The sequence below is a fragment of the Peromyscus californicus genome, unplaced genomic scaffold, assembly GCF_007827085.1.
Source record: "Peromyscus californicus insignis strain IS unplaced genomic scaffold, ASM782708v3 Scaffold_16__1_contigs__length_79575227, whole genome shotgun sequence".
Lineage (NCBI taxonomy): Eukaryota > Metazoa > Chordata > Mammalia > Rodentia > Cricetidae > Peromyscus > Peromyscus californicus.
The window spans coordinates 39,471,027-39,493,840 of NW_026294458.1; the positions used below are offsets into that span (position 1 = coordinate 39,471,027).

The following is a 22,814-nucleotide window of genomic DNA, read 5'->3' on the forward strand; positions in this document are numbered from 1 at the left end:
AGGGTTTTAAAAACTGCTGATTATGAGGTAAGGGGTCCATTCTCAATGAACTCTGTGCCTGCTAACAGACAACTGGCTATCCAGTATTCTCCTCTTAAGAGTTAGGAGCCAAGGCCGGGCGGGTGGTGGCGCACGCCTTTAATCCTAGCACTCGGGAGGCAGAGGCAGGCAGATCTCTGTGAGTTCGAGGCCAGCCTGGTCTCCAAAGAGAGTACCAGGAAAGGCGCAAAGCTACACAGAGAAACCCTGTCTCGAAAAACCAAAAAAAAAAAAAAAAAAAAAAAAAAAAAAAAGAGTTAGGAGCCTAAAATAGTTGTGGAATATTAGTTGAAGATGTGTTACATTTGTTCATGCTGTGGAATATTTGTTTAATGATACAAAAATGTGTTGCATTCTTTTTTATTGCATTTGTTTAACTCTGTGAAGATGTGTTAGTTTGCCTGCCTAAAACACCTGATTTGTTTAATAAAGAACTGAATGGCCAATAGCTAGGCAGGAGACGGATAGGCCGGGCTACCAGGCAGAGAGAATAAATAGAAGGAAAAAAGGAGGTGGGTGGCCCACAGAGGCTATCTAATGAGACCTTACTCAGGGTCAGAGAATCTAGGCTTGCTTTACCCAGCAGGGCTGCATAATAAGATGATTTGGTCACGGGTGTGTTTACCAGGTGTTTGGAAGGGTCTACACTTGTCTGTATGGTGTGCTTTGCTCTTGCAAAGGGGAGGTCTTTTGCCTCTCCCCTTGGCATATTATAAAAAGCCCCTTTGAATAAAGCCCTGGGCGGCAGCTGGACCCTCCTGAAGCTATCCTGTGTCTCTGTCTTTCTTATCATCTCTTTTTATCTTTTGTGGGAGCCCATTTTCAGGTTCCTTGTAGCTTTACCCAGCAGGTCCATATAGAGAGGATGATTAGACCACAGGCCTGAGTGCAGGTGTCTGAGATGGTCTGCACTTGGCTGTGCTGGGGGAGGAGGTCTTTTGCTCCACCCCTTGGGTTCTCTATAAATACCCTGGGGCAGAGACAGTCAGGGCTCGTTGGAATAGGTTCCAGGCCCTCTCGAGACTGTCCTTTATTTTCTGTTTATCTCCACACTCTAAATCCTTCTATCTAATATTTCCTGCTGCTCACACTCAAGAAAACTCTGGGGAACTGTGGGGTTGGTGGGTAAATGTCCAGCAATCTTTCTATCTATCATTTCCTCATCCCTCTCTCTTCCACCCAAGAACCCTCCAAAAGGTGGGAGCAGGTCTGAGTTGGACTCCCACAGACTCCCACAAGGAGGAAGGAGGAGGAGCAAGAAAAGGAGAAGATGACACCAGGGGCCAGCCACCCAGCCACACAGCCAGCTACAGAGTAAGAAGTAAAGAAAGATATATAGAATAGAGAAAGGTAAAAAGCCCAGAGATACAATGTAGAAGAAGAGAACTGGGATAATTTAAGAAAGCTGGCTAGAAACAAGCCAACCTAAGGTCAGGTATTCATAAGAAAAAGTTAAGTCTCCATGTATTTATTTGGGAGCTGGGTGGTGGGCCCCCACAGAGTAAAGAGTAAAAAGTAAAAACAACCAGCTACATAAAATAATTTGGGAGCTGAGCATTGAGTCAGTCTGGCTATTTATGGCTAAAATGGAGGATAGAATGGTTAGCTCCCTAGTCTTGCTACTTTCAGGCCTTAGTGGATGATCAATAGTATTCAAATACATGGAGTTAAACTGACACAGGACCCCTTGAAGTTGAAGCCACTGTAAAGGAGAGGAGAGAAAATCAGGGCTGAAGTTAGGTATATAAGCTCCAAAGACTAATAGCAGCTCTAAGAAAGTAATCACACCCATTTCCACCGTGAGGATCCAGTGACTCAATTTCAAAGCTGTTTGCAGAAAAAGGATGGGAGTGTTTGACATACTTTTTTTTTTTCAACATTTTTATTTTAAAATGTAATTACATCATTTCCTCCCTTCTTTTTCCTCACTCCGCCTCTCCCATGTGCCCTTCCTCCTGCTCTCTCAATCCATGACCTCTTTCTCTTCACTTGTTATGTATGTGCATAACTATCGCAACCTACTGAGTCTGCCCAGTGTTGCTTGCGGTTTATGATTTCAGGGCTGGCCATTTCGAACGTGACAATTAAGCAAGAGGCTCATCCCCAGGGAAGAATAATTGTCCTTCTCTGCTGTCAGCATTCCTTAGTTCTCTGCAGTTCTTTGTTAGGGGTGGCCATTATGAGATTTCCCACTTGCATATTAGAAAGTCTGTTGGCATTGTCCTTGTTTAGGCAGCCAAACTTTGAATCTGATTTTAGAGAGCATGTAAAGGAGATGGGACATTAGTAGAATTATCAGAACCATATGTACAGCATTTAACCTTGATATTAGAAAAATGCCGTCTGAGCAGCAGTGAGGATATCCAAATTCATATGGATTTGTATAATTGCTTTTCTCGTTATTTAGACCACAGAATGAAGAACAGACATTCCTTTCAAATTTAAATGGCTGTGCTATTTAAAGCATTCTAAGTATATTTATTAGGAGTTTCAATATGTCAAATGATGTTCTCTAGTACCATAAGTGGTTTAAAAATGGAAGCTAGATAGTCATACCAAGGGAAAACATTCCAGGTCTAGAGATGCTGTTACATATTAGCAGGGTGATCTAGAATTTTCAGCCTGTCACTTCTACTCAAGGAAATTCTAGTATATTCTGTAGTCCATCTCAGGAGTAACTACAGCTGCAGAGCCATTGGGTACCCTTACAAGATGCCCAACATCTTCCTAGCCTTGTGATCCACACAGCAACAAAAGGGTGTAGGCTGAGTTCTGTATGAAAGCTTACACAAACTCTGAGGGCCATTTGGTAAGGAGGAATATTATCCTCTAGGCAAGCTGCATCTGCTCGTAAAGCTTTCTTTAACTGTTGAATATAAGCACATTCCACCTTCTCAGAGGACCAAGGTTTCCAAGAATAAGGAAGATAAAAATCGAGTTCCCAGAGATTTAGCTGCAGGCTGTGTGACCTGGAAATGCGTTATCATTTTGAAGAAATCTCAGGAGGCCAAATTGAGAAATAATTGTAATGGCCAGTATTGGGGTATTACCTGGTGACTAGGAGGGAGACAAATGACCAGAATGGAGGAATTTAGTGACCAGGGATTGGTCTCTTGGCTTCAGGGTGTAGAAAATATTGTTTACAGTCAGGGAAAGCATGTGAGTTCTTTAATCTGATTATATCTGGGATGTTTGTTGTTGCTCTATCTGGCATGTCAGTGATCCTGTTTGGGGTTTCACGGGAAGGCTAATGAGAACTAAATATCATTGTCCCGTTCCAAAACCTGGCCTAGTTTGTTTTGCTTTGGATTATCAATTGTTTCATTCTTTATGCTTGTGCAACACAGAAAACCAAAAATTCACTTAAAAATAATTAAGGTCAGCTGATGGTTGTTAGAGGTGACTGTAGCTAGAGTTTTCCTGCCTGGCCCACAGTCAGGACTAATCTCTCTCACCTGCCAGTCCCATAGCCCCTCAGACCCAACCAAGTAAACACAGAGACTTATATTGGTTGCAAACTGTATGGCTGTGGCAGGCTTCTTGCTAACTGTTTTTACAGCTTAAATTAATCCATTTCCATTAATCTATACCTTGCCACATGGCTCGTGGCTTACTGGCATCTTCACATGCTGTTTCTCATCATGGTGGCTGGCAGTGTCTCTCTGACTCAGCCTTCCACTTCCCAGCTTTATTCTCCTCCTTGTCCCGCCTACACTTCCTGCCTAGCCAATGGCCAATCAGTGTTTTATTTATTGACTAATCAGCAACACATTTGCCATACAGAACATCCCACAGCAGGTGACCTTTAGGGACCAAGGAGGAATCTGTCTGTGTGTGTGTGTGTGTGTGTGTGTGTGTGTGTGTGTGTGTGTGTGTGTGTTTCCTCCGTATTAGTTTTGTCTTTGCTGGGTTGCACCAAGGTCTTGCTAACCACTGGAAACACTAAGGGCATTTTCTATGCCATGATCCCCTCCCTCTTTGAAAAATGTTCATTGGTTAAGAGTCCAACGGCTGGATTCTGCATTTTCTCTCTAATTTGTTATGTCAGAACGAGTTGCATTGAATGGACACCACCAAATATTTGTGGTATAGGATATGATGGACTCAAAGCTGTGGAGAATATTCAGGTTTCCAGAGGTCATGTAAATTGTTTTAAGTCCTGTTACCAGGCAAGTCAGCACCTGCTCGTTCAGGGCAGATCATGGACAAATCCCTGTGCTTTGAGGAACCTTAGGGACAAAGATGCCGGAACTCCTAGGAGGCTGTTCCATGTGGCATTCTTCAAGCTCTTCCTTGTCCTTTAGATGAATGTGTTCTTTTTTATTAATCCTTTTTCTTTTCTAATATTCTAGTAAAAGCAGAAAAATAGTCCTACTATTTTTCTTTTTTTATATTTCTTGCTTTAAAAATCTATTTAATAAAATTATATCATGTCCCCCTTTTTTTCTCCACTGGATCCTCCTTGTTCCTTTCCCTCAAACCCCTCCCATACCTTCCTATGCTCAAGTTGATAGCCTTTCTTTCCTTGATTATATTTGTTGTGTGTGTGTGTGTGCATACAGATGTATGTAAATAAAACCTGCTGAGTCTGCTTCTATTGTTTGTGTGCATATGGTTCCAAGGCTGACCACTCTGCATTGGACAACCAATAAGGGGCTTTTAAAAATTTTTTTTAGTCCTTTGAGTATTTTTATATGTTTTGATCATATACACTCCCCCTCCCCCAACCATCCCCAAATCCAACTCCCTTCCCTATCCATCCAACTTTATTTATTTATTTTTTTAAAATTTCCTCAAGGCCAATTTTTGCTGTCCAAATATTCTTGGCCGTGTGGTCTTCTTCTGGAGAATGGTCAACTTGCCAGGGGCTCCATTCTCAGAGAAAATTCCCTCTCCCTCTCCCCGCAGCTAAAATTGCCAACACCCCCACAGCTGGGGGTCAGGGTGTGTGCCCAACACCTTGGCTTGAGCTCGCACAGGTTTTGTGTATGCGATTGCAACTACTGTGAGTTCCTATGTTTCCTGCTGTGTCCAAAAGACAACGTTCCCTTGGCCTCATCCCTACCTGTGTCGTTTACTCTTTCCAGCCCATTTCATGTTTCTTTTTTAAAGGTTTATTGTATTTTTAATTGCATGCATGCACATGTGTATGTGCCTGTGTGTGTGTGTGTGTGTGTGTGTGTGTGTGTCTGCATATGAGTGTAGGTTTCTGCAGAGGCCAGAAGAGAGTTTCAGGTAGTTGTGAGCCACACCTAACTTGTTGGGAACTGAACTCCTTCAGTCCTCTGTAAGAATAGCTAGTGTTCTCAACGGCTGAGCCATCTCTCCAGCTCTGTTTGGTCATATTTCTTTATACTAAGAAATCTGTGTGCTTTTGTTTTTATTACTTCAGAGTACATTCATGTTCTAAGTTAAATGTTCTTTTCCAGCTCATCAGATTGGTTGCTTAGCGTTTTGCCTGACTGTACGAGCATCAATTGTTCCTGACTCATTAGCCACCATTTATCAGATGTCTGTTGCTGTAGCAAGTTAACACAAACTTGGAGGGTTAAAACATAAATTTATCATCTTATAGTGGTGGGTCAGAAGTTCAACTGGGTTGTAGTGGGCTACACTCAAGGTGTTGGCCACACTACATTGTCTGGAGGCAAGAGGAGAGTGTCATTTCTTGCCCTTTTCCAAATCCTCTGCATTCCTCTTCTACCTCAAAGTTGACAGTAGTGGACCAAGCTGCCATATCACATCCAGTCCCGAGGCTTCTCCTACTGTGGAAAAACTGTGGTGGTCCTGAGCCCATCTGGATAGTTCAGGATGCTGTCCTCATGTGAGGTCAGCTGGTTATCAACCTTAATTCTGTCTGCACAGTAAATTTCTTCTGTTCTGTCACCTGACATAAAGGTTCTGGGGGTTAGGGACCATTATCCTAGCTGTCACAAGCTGCACACGTGGCATTCATGTCTTTCTGCAGCCAGTTTCCCATAAGGCCATTCTCTGTTCTGTCCATTAGGAGCAAGTCTGGTTTTCATAGATATGCTGTGGGCAGGTGATGATTTCATGATTGTAAAGTGGTGAGCTGAAATCCCCTGAAGATGAAGGAGCGAGAAAATTTTATTTCTTTGTGGAAAGAAAGCATCTCTTACAGCACCTACTCACCCCTTTGTAATGGGACAGTAGCATTTCTTTTTCCAGTGCACTGGACTTTAGCCAAACGTAATAAATTATTTTTATTTTCAAAACAAGTGCTATTATGTCACATTGCCTGACATATGCCTTCCCTATGACATGCTTACTATGGTATCTCACTTGCGTCATGAGAAGTTGCTGTTTTTGACAAATATTCAAGGTAATATTTAGTGACATATGGATTGATATTCTTACTAATCACATAAGATTTTCTATATTTTCATATTTCTATAAAGTATAAATTGGCATTTTTTAAGCCACTCAACCACTCTTACACACAAAGTAAAACATTTTATTCTGTCTTGTTATTTTAATATTCATATTCAAACAAAATTTGGTAAAAACCTGACTTAAGTAGAGCTGGTGTGGTGGCTCACATTCATTATAGCCATTAGGAAGCTAAGACAGGAGGATTGCTATGAGTTTCAGTCCAGCCTAGTCTATATAGTTAGACTGAGTCTCAAGAATTTGAAAAACAAAAAAATGGATTTTAATAGATTAATTAAAGCAGTAGAAAAATTTAGTGTCCAGAAATGGTGTGAAAACACAGAATTCTCAATGACTAGATCTTCTAGGTTCAAACTCCTTCATTTTTTGTAATCATATCCCAAATGTTCTCATCACTGATTTATACTTGAAGAATTTGCTTCTTTTTTATAGATCAGGCTGGTCCTGAACTCACAGAGGCCACCTGCTCCCAAGTAGCTCTTGCTATCCAGTTTTATGTTCAGCTGCTGAACATTTGGGGGAGAGAGAGGGCAGAGCGAGAGGGAAAGCGTGAGTGAGTGAATCAGTCCATCAATTGGATAGCACAAGGCAAATAGCTTTACTTTGCTTGCTCAAATAACCAATGGAAAAGTGTCTTATACATTTGGAACCAGTGCAAATTCTGACTGGTTTGTCTTCTAGCCAGGTGCCTGGAGTCCAGTGGGTTTAATGGAGGCCAGTGCTTTAAATCTCACAGTTGTGATCATTTCCCAAGGAGCACATTTCTATGTGCAGCTGTGGACTTCTCGGGGTACTCCCAGCCACCATCTTTACAAATGATTCCAGGGCTAGTGCTGAAACTGCAAGCTGGTGTCCTTTTAGTTGCTGTGTCCTGGAAGGAGCCCTGGGCCAGAATCGTGACTTCCATGTCCTAAGAAAGTTTACCCTCTACTTGAGAGGCAGTAGATACAGAAAGTACTTATGAGTCAAACAGACTTGGATTCAAATTGGATACCCCTGCTTACTGTGGAGTGGTTTGGGGTAAGATATTCAACTACTCTGCATTTCATTTTTCTTGTGTATAAAATAAAGAATGATCTTCCATAAGTGTTGTGAAATTGGGTAAATGATGCACAGCAGATTATTTATATATATATATATTTGTGTGTGTGTGTGTGTGTGTGTGTGTGTGTGTATATATATATATATATATATCATATATCCCAACATAGAGTGTATATATATATATATATCATATATATCCCAACATAGAGTACGAATGTTTTATAAATTTTATCAGTTTCTGATAGATCAAGCTGAATAGTCTTGTTCTTACTTTATATTTCTGAGCTTTGTCTCAGTCGCTAAAGAAGGTTAGTCTATATTTCCACTAAAGTTTTGGTGGAAATTTATGCAAGATTTTAATCTCTAGTGTGAAAACCCTTGATTAAAGAGTGGTGGTGTGATTTAGTTTGGTTTTATATTCGTCATTGAGAAGTGAGGCCAGGAAATCATAGATGTTGTTAACTGAAAACAAATAGTCATATTCATCTTAGTGTTGTGCCCCAAGCCTGTTTTCTTGACAGGGACAGCTCTCAAAACAAGATCTGGAAACAAATCCAAAGCAAAATCAGAGGTTGTGATGCAGCCTTGGTGGCCACACACCTCGCTCCCATGATCATGGTTTCATCATCAAGTGGCGGCTCCTGCATTGAAGCTGCCTCTTGCTCTTGGTAGATAGAGAGCAGGTGCTGCTTAGAATTCCACAACCATAGGTTCCCAAGGGAGAAAGGTGGTTCCCCGCTTTCTAGATTTAATACCTTCCAGCATCCCTGGTAAATTAGTTATTAGTAAGAATATATAAAAAGAAATTTGACTTACTCTACTAAACACAAATGAAAACGAGAGAGTAACACGGTTTCATTTAGTCAACTGATAACAAGTTTGCATAAAGTTTTAATAGTTTCTTATTTTGATGTGTTTCACTTTTATTTCTCAGAAGAATCTTGAGTTTCAAAACATCCTGAATAGAGTTCACTTATAGAAATGGAGATGTGAATAAACAAATTAGATGCTGTAAAATGTGACACAGCTTATACTCTCATACAGTAGTAATTAAAACTGATTATTAAATTTAATTTTCATATCTATGGGGTGGAGGGCTGGAAGTCATGATAATAGCATGCAAAGTCTGAGAACCATTTCTCTCTTTCCAAAATGTGGGTTCCGGGCATTGAACTCAGGACATTAGTCTCAGCGTCAAGCATGTTCCTGGCTGAGCCATCTTGCTGACTCTTCCCCTTAACTCTTATATTTAACTAGAAAACTAGAAAAAATGTATCGTGTACGTCTACCATTGCAATTTAGACTTGTAGCTTCCCTTTTCTATCTCTACATAACATATTTGTGCATTCTTTAATCATTTTGTTCAGAAGTGGAATAAGGTTTAGAACAATGGAGGTTGTTACTACTTATTCTACTGAAGGCAGACATCACAAGGAAAGGGGTTGTGGATTTGTTGGCGGAAAATAGCTAGAAGTAAGCTTGATGAGAAAATGAAGGTGCTATACAGGGGATTAAATATGTGGGCCTGGACAAATATGGGTGGAGAAGAGGCAGGATAAAATAACAGCAGGGAGTGATGCAGTGTGGCCATGGAGACCAGGTGAAGCCGGCCCACCTTCCCTGAATCCTTTGGTAAGTATCAAACGGCAAACAGGTATCAGTCATGAAGATGGGCAGTTACCAAAAGAAGAGACAGTTGTTGAGCACACAGCATGTTTGGGAGCGTCTTACCCAGTGGTTCTCAACCTGTGGGTTGTGACCCCCTTTGGAGGGCAAAACGACCCTTTCACAGGGGTCACATATCAGATATCCTGAATATCAGATATTTACATTACAGTTCATAACAATGGCAAAATTATAGTTACAAAGTAGCAACGAAAATAATTTTATGGTCAGGGTTATCACTACATGTGACATGTGGTCACATCCTTGGGAAGGTTGAGAACCACTGCTCTTACCCATAAGGAAATCTAAGCTTAAGTGACTGTCCCAAGGCTTTACAGTGCTGTTCACCTGGCCTTGAGCATCTGCACTCAAGGGATCCTTCTGCTTCAGCCTCCTGGGGAGCTGCTGCCATCTACTACAGACACCAAGAGCTTGGCACCTGCTTTTAGCATTACTGTTAATGTTAGTAATTGTGCATGCATGCACGTGTTTGTGCCTTGTTGTGCGTGCATGTGTGTGTGCATGTATGCACATGTGCATGTGCGTATGTGTAACCTGTCTTCCGTCATACTCTACCTAAATAAAAAAGTTCCACCAGCCGAAGATCCTAGGGGCCTTATATTTCCTTTTCTTTTCATGTTGAATTGAACTTAGAAATATTATAAATTAATGAATGGGAAAGGGTTAAATTTGAGGCTCACAAAGTCTGAGAGAACTGTGAGTACCACTTAAGATAGAGGGTTTTTTTTTTCCTCTTTTATTTAAAATCACTTTCTGAGCTAGTTATTTTATTGGAAATATATTCACTAGGTGGGAAGTATTTGGCTTTAAATCTTCAAGATAAATCCAATTTTTTTCATTAAAAACAAGATATCCTAGAATCATTTGATTTTCTTCCAAGGCATATAATTTAGCAGATTTAAGTAAGACTCATGAAAGGGTGTTTAAAGCTATTGGCGTAGAAAGCATCAAGTTCTTAATAAATGTGTACCATCTTTAACCAGTTCACCATGAGTTTTCACCAGAAAGTCCTGTCCTGAAAATAGACACCTGTTTCCCCATGTGCTGCTTAAGATAAATCTTTTTAATATTCTATTTTTTTTCTGCTGGATTCAACTGTACTTTAACTGGATTTTACTCATCTTCCTGATCTAATATATCATCTTCAAGTCTATCTTTTCTTAGAAGTTCACTAAACTAAATTTGTATTATCTCAGAATTTTAGTTTTCAGCCATATTGTATCAGGTAAACTGAAATCAAAAATCTAACTTTCCAAAATTCATGATTGGTTATACATTTAAAATGTCCTCTATTGCCATGGGCTAAAAGGATGTTTTACTCTGCATCTAGTACTCCAGAATCATTGCAAGAGTCTGGCTATTAGGAAGGAGGTTTTTAATGGAAAGCTAGCTAACGCTGAAAGGTTAAACTGGAGGGTCTGAGGGTTATCCAGAAAGTGAAAATAGAAGAAAAGGATTAGATGGTAGAATTTCCTTTGCTTTTAGGGATATCTCAAAACCAAGGACAATAGTCTTTATCAGCTATTACAATTGTCACGTTTTTTCTCTTGGAATGGGTTACTTGCCCAGCACACTCAGTGTTCTTTGGCTTATGTGAGTCATACCATGTGCTGGGCTGTGATGAGCTGCATTTGGCTTTATTGTTTTATGTTGTGGTCAGATTGTGGGGTTTCGTGCATGTATTCCCCTGTGTCTTATTTCGCCAGCCTAATGAGGCCTCCCAGAGGCAGAGCTGGGCCTTATCAGCTCCATGTGTTTGATAACCAGACTCAGTGAATTTGAACTATTCTCAGTTCTCCAATCAAAGCTCATTGTCAACAAAACAAAGCATCTCTCATGGCCTGGAATGGTAGTCTCTGGGAGAAACAGTTCTTTGAGTTTAGGGGTGATTGTACTATTGGTAAATGCCTGGCTTGCCTGGCATGTCAAGATTTATACCTCTTGCCTGGTGTAATTATTAAATGTGCCCCATTATCTCAGTAGTTGGAAAGATGCCTGCTTGATCTATTTGCAAGGGAAAGCCTAGAGTTTTCAACATGACCCTCAGATTTTTCATAGTCTGATCATGAAGTGACAGCCCAAACTTCACTCTGCCATTGATGGTGCCCTGTTAGGAGGGAAATTAAGGGAAGATGTTGTCTCTGAGTTCTCTACTGTATTCACTCACCAAATGGGGTGCACAGTAGCTAATTAGCCTATCTTGGATGGAGATTTTCATCAACCAATGATTTTTGATTTTGAGTTCCCTCAATGTCCTCGGCCAAGGAATTGGTCAGTTGTTCCTGGGAGTTGCCCTGTAGAACAGACACTGTAAACAGCATCTTTATTCCAGGGAAGACACAGGATCCCTGGAGGTTTCGGGATATGCCAGCAGCAGGCTGACTCCAGATCTGTCTTGGCCCTTAGCCACCACAACACGCTGCTTTTCTGCCCCGTGCCTTACACGTATTCTGGTTCTTTTCAACTTTGGGAAAACTCCTTTTAGAGAACAGTTCTTGGCACTGTACCTCTACCTGGTAATGCCCACTAGAGCATTTTTAAAGGGTTGGGGGAAACGACACTTGGCTGGCTTGAAGTCTTGAACTTTGGACACTATTCTTTGGAGAAAACATGTCCAAATGAAGTCCTGATCATGCACTAGATCTTTCTAGAGTGATATGTTGAACATTGCAGAGTTTATGGGTAAATGTATGTGTACCGGAATAGGCTCTACTTCAAAACTCTAGCCCCAGCCAAACATTAAAACAGCTAATGGACAACAAATACCCCATGCTAAGCTTCTCTGTGGGGGGCATATATGAGCAAAGACAAGGAAAATATTACAGGCAAGAAAGCCAGCAATTTAGTATCTGACAGGCTTGGCAAGTGGGAAAGGTGTGTACTGGCCCTTAGGGCAGATGGGTCAGAGAAATATGGTACCAAGTATTTGTGATGTCAGGGAGAGAATCTATTACAGGGAAAGTGAAGCAGGGTTAGTTTGGGACAGTGGCTGGATGAGATGTACCAGGCTCTGTACCAGACCACAGGAAACAAGATGGGGTAGCAGGTGTACCCAGTATGCAGGGACAGGGAGTAGAGGGTCAGATCAGTGCTGGCTTCATGAGCAGGTGGCAAGTGCCCTTGGAGGACCTTGGGTTCGGAGTGAAATGAGCTGTTATCACTCTTCTCAATTCTTAGTTTCCTTTACATTTCATTTAGTGACTAATGTCCAATGGACCCATGCCCCCCCCCCCCCCGTGGTGGTGGTGGTGTAGGGGGTGGAGCCTGAGCTTTTGTGCTTTGGCCTTCCACACCCCTCACCTTCTTAGTTCAGTTTGCAACTGTCCTGTCTCCAAGACTTGCGTGCCCTTGCTCACTGTGTCCATCATGGCTTGGTCTTGGAAACCTGACTGAGGCAACAAGGAAATGAAAAATTACAGACACACACACACACACACACACACACACACACACACTCCCTGACACACACAGAAGCTGTGGTCAGATGGGCTGGAGAGGGCACCCACTACACAATCAGGAACCTCAGCACACTTGTCATGTATAGCACAGGAAGGAGGGATTAGCTAGTTTTGGTCGACGGCCTCTGTAGGGGAGCAGAATCAGGTTGCAGTCATCAGGAGGAGGAAGCTTCAGTTGCTGGTTTTTTTTTTTTTTACACACTGCACACCCAATCAGAGGGAGGCATTGTCACTTCCCTGAGTCTGGCCTGGGGAAGGCTCTGCCATTCTCAGGGGTCTGAGACACTGTGTCATTGACATGGACACAGCCGTTCACTCAAGACTTCATCTGCTCCCCACGCATTCGCTCAGAGCCACCTCTGTCCCTGCATATGCTGTCTACTTCTTACTCTCAATTAGCGATTTCAGCTGGCTTCCATCTCCAGCAGACCCTTGGGTGTGAACTCGGGAAGAGCTAGGGTAGGTACATACATACTGTGGTGCCATGTGGCCAGATGTGGTGGCAGTTGTGCTTGCACAAGCTGGAGGTATCACTATACATTCCTTAGAGCATTTGGATGAAGCAAGTACCATTCTGCCCCTACTTGGGTACGTGACGGTCCCAGGGCATGGACTGCAGTCATATGGGGTGTCCAGGTTGGAGTGACAGATTTGTGGGAAAGAGAGTTTGTGTTTTCTGTCCTGAGAGTGCAGACAGAAAGAAACTTTGATAATGAGGTAGACCCTAATGGGACACATTTTTGTCTTTGTCTATTTTCTGTTGCTATGACAGAACACCTGAGACTAGGCATTTTTATTAAATGTATTTACTTTATTAAAACGAGATATCTGGGCCCACGAATCTGGAGGCCTTGAAGTTCAGGACTAGGCAGGCACATCTAGAAAAGGCCTTATGCTGCACCACAGCGTGGCAAATGGGGTCGTGTGGCTGGCATATATGTGAGGATGGGAAGTTGGCATGTGCTCGAGAGAGCATAGAGCATGTATGTGAGAGAGCAAGAGAAAGTGCTGGCCTGTTTTCTAAAAAACCCACTAGGGTTCCCAACTGAGTCTACCTCCCAACATACCCCCTGGAGAAACTGAACCTCATACTGGAACATAGGAGAGTCCAAAGTTGTTGGGAGTCAGAGTGAGGAGGCATGCTTAGCAGAGGAGTGGAGTCCATCTCCAGAGTGTCACATTAAATGGTAAATCAACACCATAACCGGTGGAGGTGGAGATAGTGGAAAAAGGAAATGGCCTGTTTTCTTTTCTTTTCTTTAATGCCTTTAATAATTCGTTTTCTCTACTTTTAAAGAATGGTTTCATTCATCACTTGTTTTCTGCATTGGACCCACAATTAATACAGCTAGTCCTGGGTGAAATATGTCTTTAATAGTATTGCCTCCCCAAATCTCATCAAATGAAAGTGGAACACTGAGCCAAACTCCATGGATGTCTCCTTCATTGGGATGTGCTTTGAAGTGGTGGTGCTGTTTTGGAAACACCATTTAAATGTTTTCTTCCAAACACTTTAGTAGACTGTGAGGAGTGACCGAGTATAGCAGAGCTCTGGCAACACTGGGTTTGGAAAGAAAAGCCCCTTTGCTTACCTCTTCATCCATCAGAGCTGAGTTTTCCTTCCATGTTTCGAGACCCCGCCCATTCCACTGCACAGAGAGCAGGGGTTACTTCTCACTGGAATCATCAACTGTGCAGACTTGTCCTGTGACAAACGCCCACCTAAGCTGTGAGCTCCCTCGGATGAGGTGTGTAAATATCTGGACCCCCTTCTGTGGCTGACATCCGAGTCTTTTCTGCATGGCTGGTGGTTCCGTGATGGGGCTGGCTACACTTCTGTGGATCTTTTAAACTTTGGTGTTATTCCAGTCAGTCCTGGAGGCCGAGGGAGCCAGAATTTTCTTTGAACTGAGGGGCATAGCAGTATGTTCTGTCAAACTGGGCACAGGTTCATCATTTAAAAGATTTTGTAATATTTCATGGAAATAGTTACCAAATGGCCCAGGGTTTGTCAAATTGTCTCCAATTATTTTTCAGGCAGAAAGGAAAAGGTTTATTGATCCATGCTAAAACACATACTTGGTATAAATAATTTTGTTAAGTAGAAGAACAGTTCTGTAAATAGATTTATTAATTCTCTGCTGCTGAATTATGGAGTGTGTGAAAACAGTGGTTTATGTTTATGGACTGTGCTGGTTCACAGTCCCTAAGAGTTTTCTCCATTCTTCATGCAGAGCTCCATTGATTCCTTCTTTCAGAATATGCTAATTGAATAATTACTGCTTTTCAGGCTTAAGGATGCATAAATGAACAAAGCCTGAACTCAAAGTGTGGCCAGGGCTAGCCTGAGCTCAGTTCACCAAGTCTTTCTATAGAGACTTGGAAATATTCTAAACGGTGGGTTCACTTAGTTTCTGATAGTTACAGTTCCATAGATATTCTTTTTCTGCACAACTAATAAAAAGCTAGTAATCTAAATGACTTACTAAAATTACTAAACTGTGTTCATAACTTAGTAACCATTGTGAAGTTAGCACATCGATAACACCTCTGTTCAGTCTTCCTCATTAACTCTTGACTACCATGATCCTTTGCTACCTCTGCTCAGTCTTCCTCATGAACTCTTGACTACCGTGATCCTTTGCCACTGGATACCTGAGTGTTGGCCCCAGTGAGCAGCAAGAGCCCTCAAATGTCTAGAAAAATGTCCCATTAGTGTTTCCCCAAAAGAGAACCCCCATCTTTCTTAAAATTGGTTTTGCATCTTGTCAATTGTGTGTTCAGGGCCTATGGATGCGGTCTTCCAAACCCATCTTACACTTGTTCACAGTAATAAACCACACCTAATTAGACTGTAGCATTAGCGTCTGTTGGACAATATATTTTGAAGACTTTTTACAGTGATGTTTGTGAATGAAGGTGGTGTATAATTTTCTTGGGGAAATATTTGTATTTTGAAATCTGTGATGCTTGCGTGTATTTATTTATTTTTATTATTTCCTCCCTTATTGTCTGTCCTCCAATCTTATAGAGCACACCCACTTTTGGATTTAAGAAAATTGATAATATTGCTAGCATATGATTAGTACAATACAAATTAGTTACTAGCATATAATCTGTACAATTCTAAATAAATTTAACCAGCATGAAGTTTCTGTGAAAATAGCCACTGTGGTTTGCCTCCACCTAGTAAATGGGGGAAAAATGAAAAGTCCCTAGAGAAGTGTTTGCTTTGTCCCACTAATAGCCAAGCAACATTGAATGTCAGCCTCCTAGAGAGGGACATTTGATTCAACATAAAACCAAGTTGTTAGAATAACAGGGAGGAGAGAGGGAAATAAAGGAGGACGGGCAGGAAGAGATGAGAGATGAATGCATGCATGAATGAATGAATGTGTTTAAGCTCTTGACATGTTTTTTGAAGATCACCCTGGCTTACCTCATGTTTATGTAGACATATGCACGGTAGAAGCTTCGCAGGACAGGAATACCTGCCACTGTGACAACATTCTGAGCAGGGCCTCTTGCAAGACTGGAGTTCTCTACTAGAAAGAGATCCAAATTTGAAAGTTAGAATTTAAATTGGGCAAATATAGTAGGATCATATCCTTGACTAAAAATAAGACAATATATGTCCATATATGTCTTAAATATTTGACTTCTTGCCGGGCGGTGGTGGCGCACGCCTTTAATCCCAGCACTCGGGAGGCAGAGCCAGGCGGATCTCTGTGAGTTCAAGGCCAGCCTGGTCTCCAAAGCAAGTTCCAGGAAAAGAGCAAAGCTACACAGAGAAACCCTGTCTCGAAAAAACCAAAAAAAAAAAAAAAAAAAAATATTTGACTTCTTTAAATAGTAAATTCTCTTATCCTTTACCCTAGGGCATTTACAATATTAAGCAAATTAAGTTAAACTGGGCTGTACCCATTTGTAGAATTTACCACCAGAATTACAAATTTAAAGTAACTGCATCCTATATAAATTATCTTGCATTGAGACTTTAATTGTATACATTCCCTAAATAATGAAATAATTACTTTTGGTAGAACATCTGCAAAGACCACAATGAGTGTATTCTCAATCTGCTACAAATCCAAAATACAGCCTGGAACGGAAATCGTGACTTTAGTGCTCTATCTTCCTATGTCTGTATCACCAACAGAGCATGAGCAATCCTGAAACACTGTAAGTTGGGAGTATTTAATGAGCAGTAAGAACGAATACACACACCCAGTGTTCCACTTCTGTTCCAGGTGTTGACATACTACCACAGCCTGTACAAAACGACTGTGAACATAACCAAAAAAAAAAAAAAAAAAACTGAACTGATTTTTAAATTGTTCCCATGACCATGTTGGATCCCAAGCACTGTCCTTGGTGTATGTATTGCTCTAGCATTTCAAGTCCTTTTCAAAAAGCTACTAACCCGTAATTAGTCTGTCTTAAGGGAGTAATTAAATGTTAGCTCTAACTCTACCATGACGAGCAATTTAGTAAAGCTCATGTTTAGTAAACATGGCCTCTGTGTTCTAGAAGGGCATTGTTGAGACTTATTAAAGAGACATTTGAAGACTAGATTAAGATATTTATGTAATTGTAGGGCCACATGTGAAACTAACATTGAGGGCCCTTGTTTCAAAAAACAGGATTGATTATCATTAGTGAGTAAACCACCTCCTCCCACAGTCTCCCACACAATTTTGTCATGTGTTATTTGCTAATTAATGTAATTCTAAAGAATGAAAACTATAAATTATAGTACATGGACCTTTGACCTCAATGACAGTGCACGATGGCCATTTTCAGTGTGAATTCCAGAACCTTTACATTTCAACAGCAGGGCTGGAAGTGTGCAGTCAGCATTTTGTAGTTCCTGCATGCATAGGGATTTCTAAGCAAAATTGAGGAAAAGCTGCACAAAATGTCTCAACTTTTATTCACCTTTGACACAAGTGTGCATATTCTGTGGGTGCTCTTTTTAACTTATAAATGAGGGTGAACTTAAAGAGAATGGAATTGTCCTATCTTTCCCTTTTCTTCCGTGTTAGCTAGCACGGCAAAAACGGGCAGAAAGAGGTTCCCTGCTGGTTTGTGTTTCTTTAAACCCCCACCTGTTTCTCAAGGAAGCAAGCTCTGGCTTGTGTGGCCAATGTGTCATGTTGGGGCTGTCAGTGACTCCCTCCACATCTTCTTTCTTAGTGGTAAGACTTGCTTGCCCTCTTCTATTGTGTGTGTGGTGTATGTCCACATGTGTATGCAGGCATGCTGGCCTGTGCATGTTCATGTGGAAGCCAGAACTCTATGTCTGGTATCTTCTACTATTTTACCCCTTAGTTTTTGAGACAGTGTCTCACGGAACCTGGAGCTTGCTGCACTTGGAATGCTTTATGTAAAGAGGGAGGCAGAAACCCATGGACGAGTGTTATTATTTCTGGCTCCATTTGTTCTCAAGCATGCCCCATCATCCCATGAGACTTAATTTTACAAGATGAAGTTCAAAGATCAAAGTGATAAAACTTTCAGGGGTTTGGTGAGATGACTCAGGAGGTTAATGTGATTTTTCCTTAAGCCCTATGACCTGAGTTTGATCCCTGGAACCCACATGGTGGAGAGAACTGACTTCCACAAGTTGTCCTTTGTCTTCCACACACATGTGTATGCACCCACCCACATACACATACACAAAAGAAGTAAAAAAAAAAAAAAGTTTCCAGATGGTGATAGGAACCAAACATGGGGGTCCCTGTGAAGGGTGCAACTGTGTATGTTGCACACCCGTGAAGCTGACCATGTCTCAGTGATCTCACTATTATGCAAGATAATTGCACAGAATATGCAGGATCAGCATGACATGTCATTAGTGTATACATTCATTAACAGTTATTTTGCACACAGAAAGCATGTATTATATAGTTTGACATCTATATTGTCCTACTACCCTAATAAACTCACCCAATGGTGGTTATACTCCTATTATTGAATCTGGGTTGAGCATTTCTTATGGGAGTTTTAAATAAGCAAGATACACTTTCCAACCCATGGGGCTCTGGGAAGCTTGAGCACACTTTACCTGTGTTCATGAGATCATGTGGTCATGTATTCATCTGGTCATGAGGCAACTGTGCACCAGACACAGCCCTGAGGTGAGTTCCAAAGATTGCCAGGGTTCCTTACCTCAGTAACTAAGCAGATTATAGCAAATGGGGAGATGCCAGCCATGTAAACGAAGTTGGCTCCTTAACACCTTGGGTAAGAAGGCCTCTTCTATAGCCACAAAGGGGAAATGTAAAAACAGAATAAAAATAAAAAGGTCTACCTGGGCAAGCAGTGCTGAACTCTGGTTGACTTAGCTAAGTCAAATTTGATGACTAAGAAGCCTCAGGTCCCAAAGCTTCTGAAGAAATATTCAATACAATCTATTGGTAGAATACTACTTTTCAAGTGTTTTTTTTGTTTGTTTGTTTGTTTGTTTATATATGTTTTACCAACCAGTCATCTTGGATATACTAGTTTTTAAAAAGGCTATTTCATTAATTACTCAGTCCTTATTGAATAAGCTCGCATCTCTTAGCTTTAATATTGCTTCTCAGCCTTTTATCTAAGACTATGTATAGTATCTTATATGGTTTAACATAATTTTACTTACATAATTTAAGACCTAAATATTTTCTTCTATTTCACTGATACACTGCAGTGGCTGGCACCATACTTGTGCATCTAGGGCAGCAAAATAGGACTCAGTGGAGTATAAGAAAAGATGTGAAATTGAGGATGCACATAGGCTGAATCCAGGAGTTGTTGGCAGAAGAAGTAGGGGCTAAATATTATTAAAATAAATTGTATACATGTTTGAAATTTTCAAAGAATTAATAAACATATCTGACTGGTGTGATGACTCAGAGGTTAAGAGCACTTGCTTCTCTTACAGAGGACCGGGGTTTGGTTCTCAGCACCCACATGGTAACTCACAGCCACCTGTAACTACAGTTCTAGGAGATGAGATGCCTTCTTTTGACCTCTGAGGACCCTAGGAAAGCATGTGGTGCATATACTTACATGCAGGTGTGTGTGTAAATGAGTGTGTGGGAATAGTATAAAATTTAGAAAGGCTTTCAAGAGGGTAACAGTAGATGATGTGGAAAGAAGGGGGATGTAGGCAGAAGGGCACAGGAGTCATGAAAGATGATAGAAAGCTATTATTTTTTCCTAGTTTCAACTTGCAGGGTTTTTGGTTTTTTTTTTTTTTTTTTTTTCATCTTTAGTGCTGCATAAGAATGTACTGGATCACGAAAGTGTAAAACCCTGAGCAAAGTCACATAGAATGGACATTCTGATGGTATAGACATTCATTGGGACGCATAGGGTTTGGGACTGGGCAGGGATTTTGCGTGGTTTCCTTAAACTAGCTGTGTGATGTTTTCATTTGTGAATTAATAAGAATAAAGTGATTTTACTTAAAAAACAAAGTCTGTGTAGCGTGTGCTTTTTAAAGACCTCTTCCCCACCCATGCCCATTTGGGTTTGAAAATATGGATCTAATTTCCATTTCTAAAACTTAATGGGCTTTTTAGAAAGTATTAATTTTCCAGCTCTTGAGTCTTCTTATTCACTGATACCGGGGTCAGAGAGAGTTTAACACCAGGAAATGTTCATTTAGGACATGGGTGCACCAACTCCCATGCTGGTTCTGAAAGGATGTTGCTGAAAGATAATGTGGTGGGTTTTTTTTTTTTTTTTTTTTTTTTTTTTCAGATGCGGAGCCAAAGTATCTGATAGTCGTGCGACCCGCTCCTCCTCCCAGCCAGAAGAAGTCATGTTCAGGTACAGTCTTTGCACTGCATTTTCTTGTAGTTAACTATGCTCCATGAAACTTCACCTTCCACTACATGCCAGAGACGAAATGCCTTGGGAATATCTTAGCAATGTAGGTATAGATGGTTTCAGTCCTGAGTCTGCAGCTTATCCTGCTGGATAAGCAGCCATAGCCTGGCCTTAGACACTACTCTCAGCATAAGGTGGCATTGCTACTTCTTGTGACTGTCTAAGCTGAGGTTTAGACAGTTAACACACTCTCTTTGCCTTGGTTAATGGGAGGGGTAAGTGAATTAACACAGCTTCTGGCCTGTGATAAGTATCATTTTGGCTAATTCCTGCTAGCCTGTTTCTATTGTGTAAGGGTGACCTCTTGCCCACTCTTGGCCTTTCAGATTTTAAAGACAAAGCTTCTAACTAACCTTAGCTTAAGGAAGCCATTTATGTTTGAAAAGGATAACTCACTTGTGTATATACTGAAGGGATTGGCACTTTGGTTTTATTTACTCTGTGTCTCTCCTTTCTGGACTTCGCTCCGACCAGGAAGGCTGGAGACAGAAAATGGATAACTTACATATCAATAAGAGTAAAACTTCAACATGATTGCAATACTGTTGCCAACTTGACAGGAGCCTAAATTGCCTTGGAAACACACCTCTTGGCACACCTGTTAGAGATTACTTAGCCTCTGGGTGTGCCTGTGAGGGCTTATGTCAATTAGGTTAATTGAGAATGGAAAGACCTAACAGTGGGCAGTACGGCCCCCTGAGCTCCCATCCTAGACCACATAAAAGGAAGAGAGTGCATGAATCCATCCCTCTGCCTCTTGGTTGTGGATGTGCTCCAATCAGCAATCAGCTATTTCAAGCTCATGCTGCCTCAACTTCTCTGCTATGAATGGTTATCCTTGAATCATGAGCCAAAATAAACCCTTTCTCCTTTAAGTTGCTCTTGCTGGGTATTTTACCACAGCAACAGAAAAAACAGTAAAGACAAAAGACTAAAAGCTTGCCATGTCTAATTCGTAAGACTTCATCCGAGTATTGCTCTGAAGGAAAATGTTGTGTCCTCTAACGGAGCGTTCACCTTCCTTCCTGTGGACAGCATTGACCACAGAGTGTGCTACTTTGCTTTTCCTGGTATGAACTCTCCTCCACTCAATGATTCCCTAACCACTTTCATCTTTTGAGTAACCCTGGATGCCACACAGAGAAGCATCTTTGTGTTTGTTTTGCTTCTCTGGAGGGATAAGATGGGAGGAATAGCATTTGATACTTCTACCACACTGAGCATAGGTGCCTTGGCCACTCTGAATTTGTACTCAATGAATTAGCACAGGGCTGGTCACCAGAACTCAGCTTCCAGTACCCTTCTCTCCTTTTCTTACACTTCCGTTATTTCTTTTATAAGTAGCTTTGAATGATCAAGCATTCTGAGAAATAAAAAAAATATATACATTTTATCCCCCCCTTCCGCCTCTTATCTCGAAGCAAAGGGAAAAACTCAGTATCAAGACAGTGCTTCAAACTTTTGAACAACAATGTCAAACGTGACTGATGTCCTAGAATGGGATTTCATTTGGCTAGTCACTGACCTGTTTGTTCATGTAACCCTGATCATATAAATAAAAATTTATAAGGAAAATCAGACCACTGAGGCTTTTGTGGCTCAAGTAATAATTCCTACCTTCATTTTATTTCAAGGTTGCTGACACTGGCCTTGGAGATTATTTCTCACTTTCTCATTCCTAGCTCAGGAAGTTGTATCATCCTGCTCAGCATGAGATAGTTCCACCTTTCCTCTCAGGCAGTGGATATAGTTTCTGGTTTTGTATTCTGCATCTGGGAGAGATGTGATGACTAATGGAATCACTTCCATTTGTTTTACATTTGCATCTGCCACATAGAGTCTAATTAGCTAATCTTTTTCATATTAAAATCGCCAAGTTAGTGACACAATTGTTTGATTATGCAAGCTTAGGATCCCTTGGGGAATGAAATATACATTTTTCATCTCTAAAGCTGCATTTCATCTCCTCATACACTGTGAGTTGAGCCAAGGATTCACTACAAAGGAAACTAGAAAATAATCAAGGAAATCCAAATATGAATTTTTACCTTGCATTCTGTGTAATTTTGGACACCCTTTTTTGGCCCTTCTTATTCATCTCTAAAATAATGCTGTTGTATTACATTCATGACAGTCAACTCCGAAACAGGAAGATTAGTGTAATCACCTCAGTGTTTGTTTCCAAGCTGTGTGTACCCCCTACCTTCAATCAAGAGTCTCCTATCTATTTCTTGGAGGTCAAATGTAGACCACTCAAATCACCATCTGCAAGGCATGATGGCAGGCGCATCTGAAAAG

General features: G+C 41.1%; 1 protein-coding gene across 6 annotated transcripts in view; it reads left to right on the forward strand.

Annotated features, from left to right (window-relative positions):
* Abi3bp (ABI family member 3 binding protein) overlaps nt 1-22,814 on the forward strand; it is a 205,305-nt gene that overhangs the window by 55,037 nt on the left and 127,454 nt on the right. For all 6 annotated transcript variants that reach the window (XM_052740892.1, XM_052740896.1, XM_052740894.1 and 3 more), the window contains exon 3: nt 20,388-20,456. In XM_052740892.1, the coding sequence (XP_052596852.1) occupies nt 20,388-20,456 (69 nt within the window). The remainder of the gene's footprint in view (nt 1-20,387; nt 20,457-22,814) is intronic.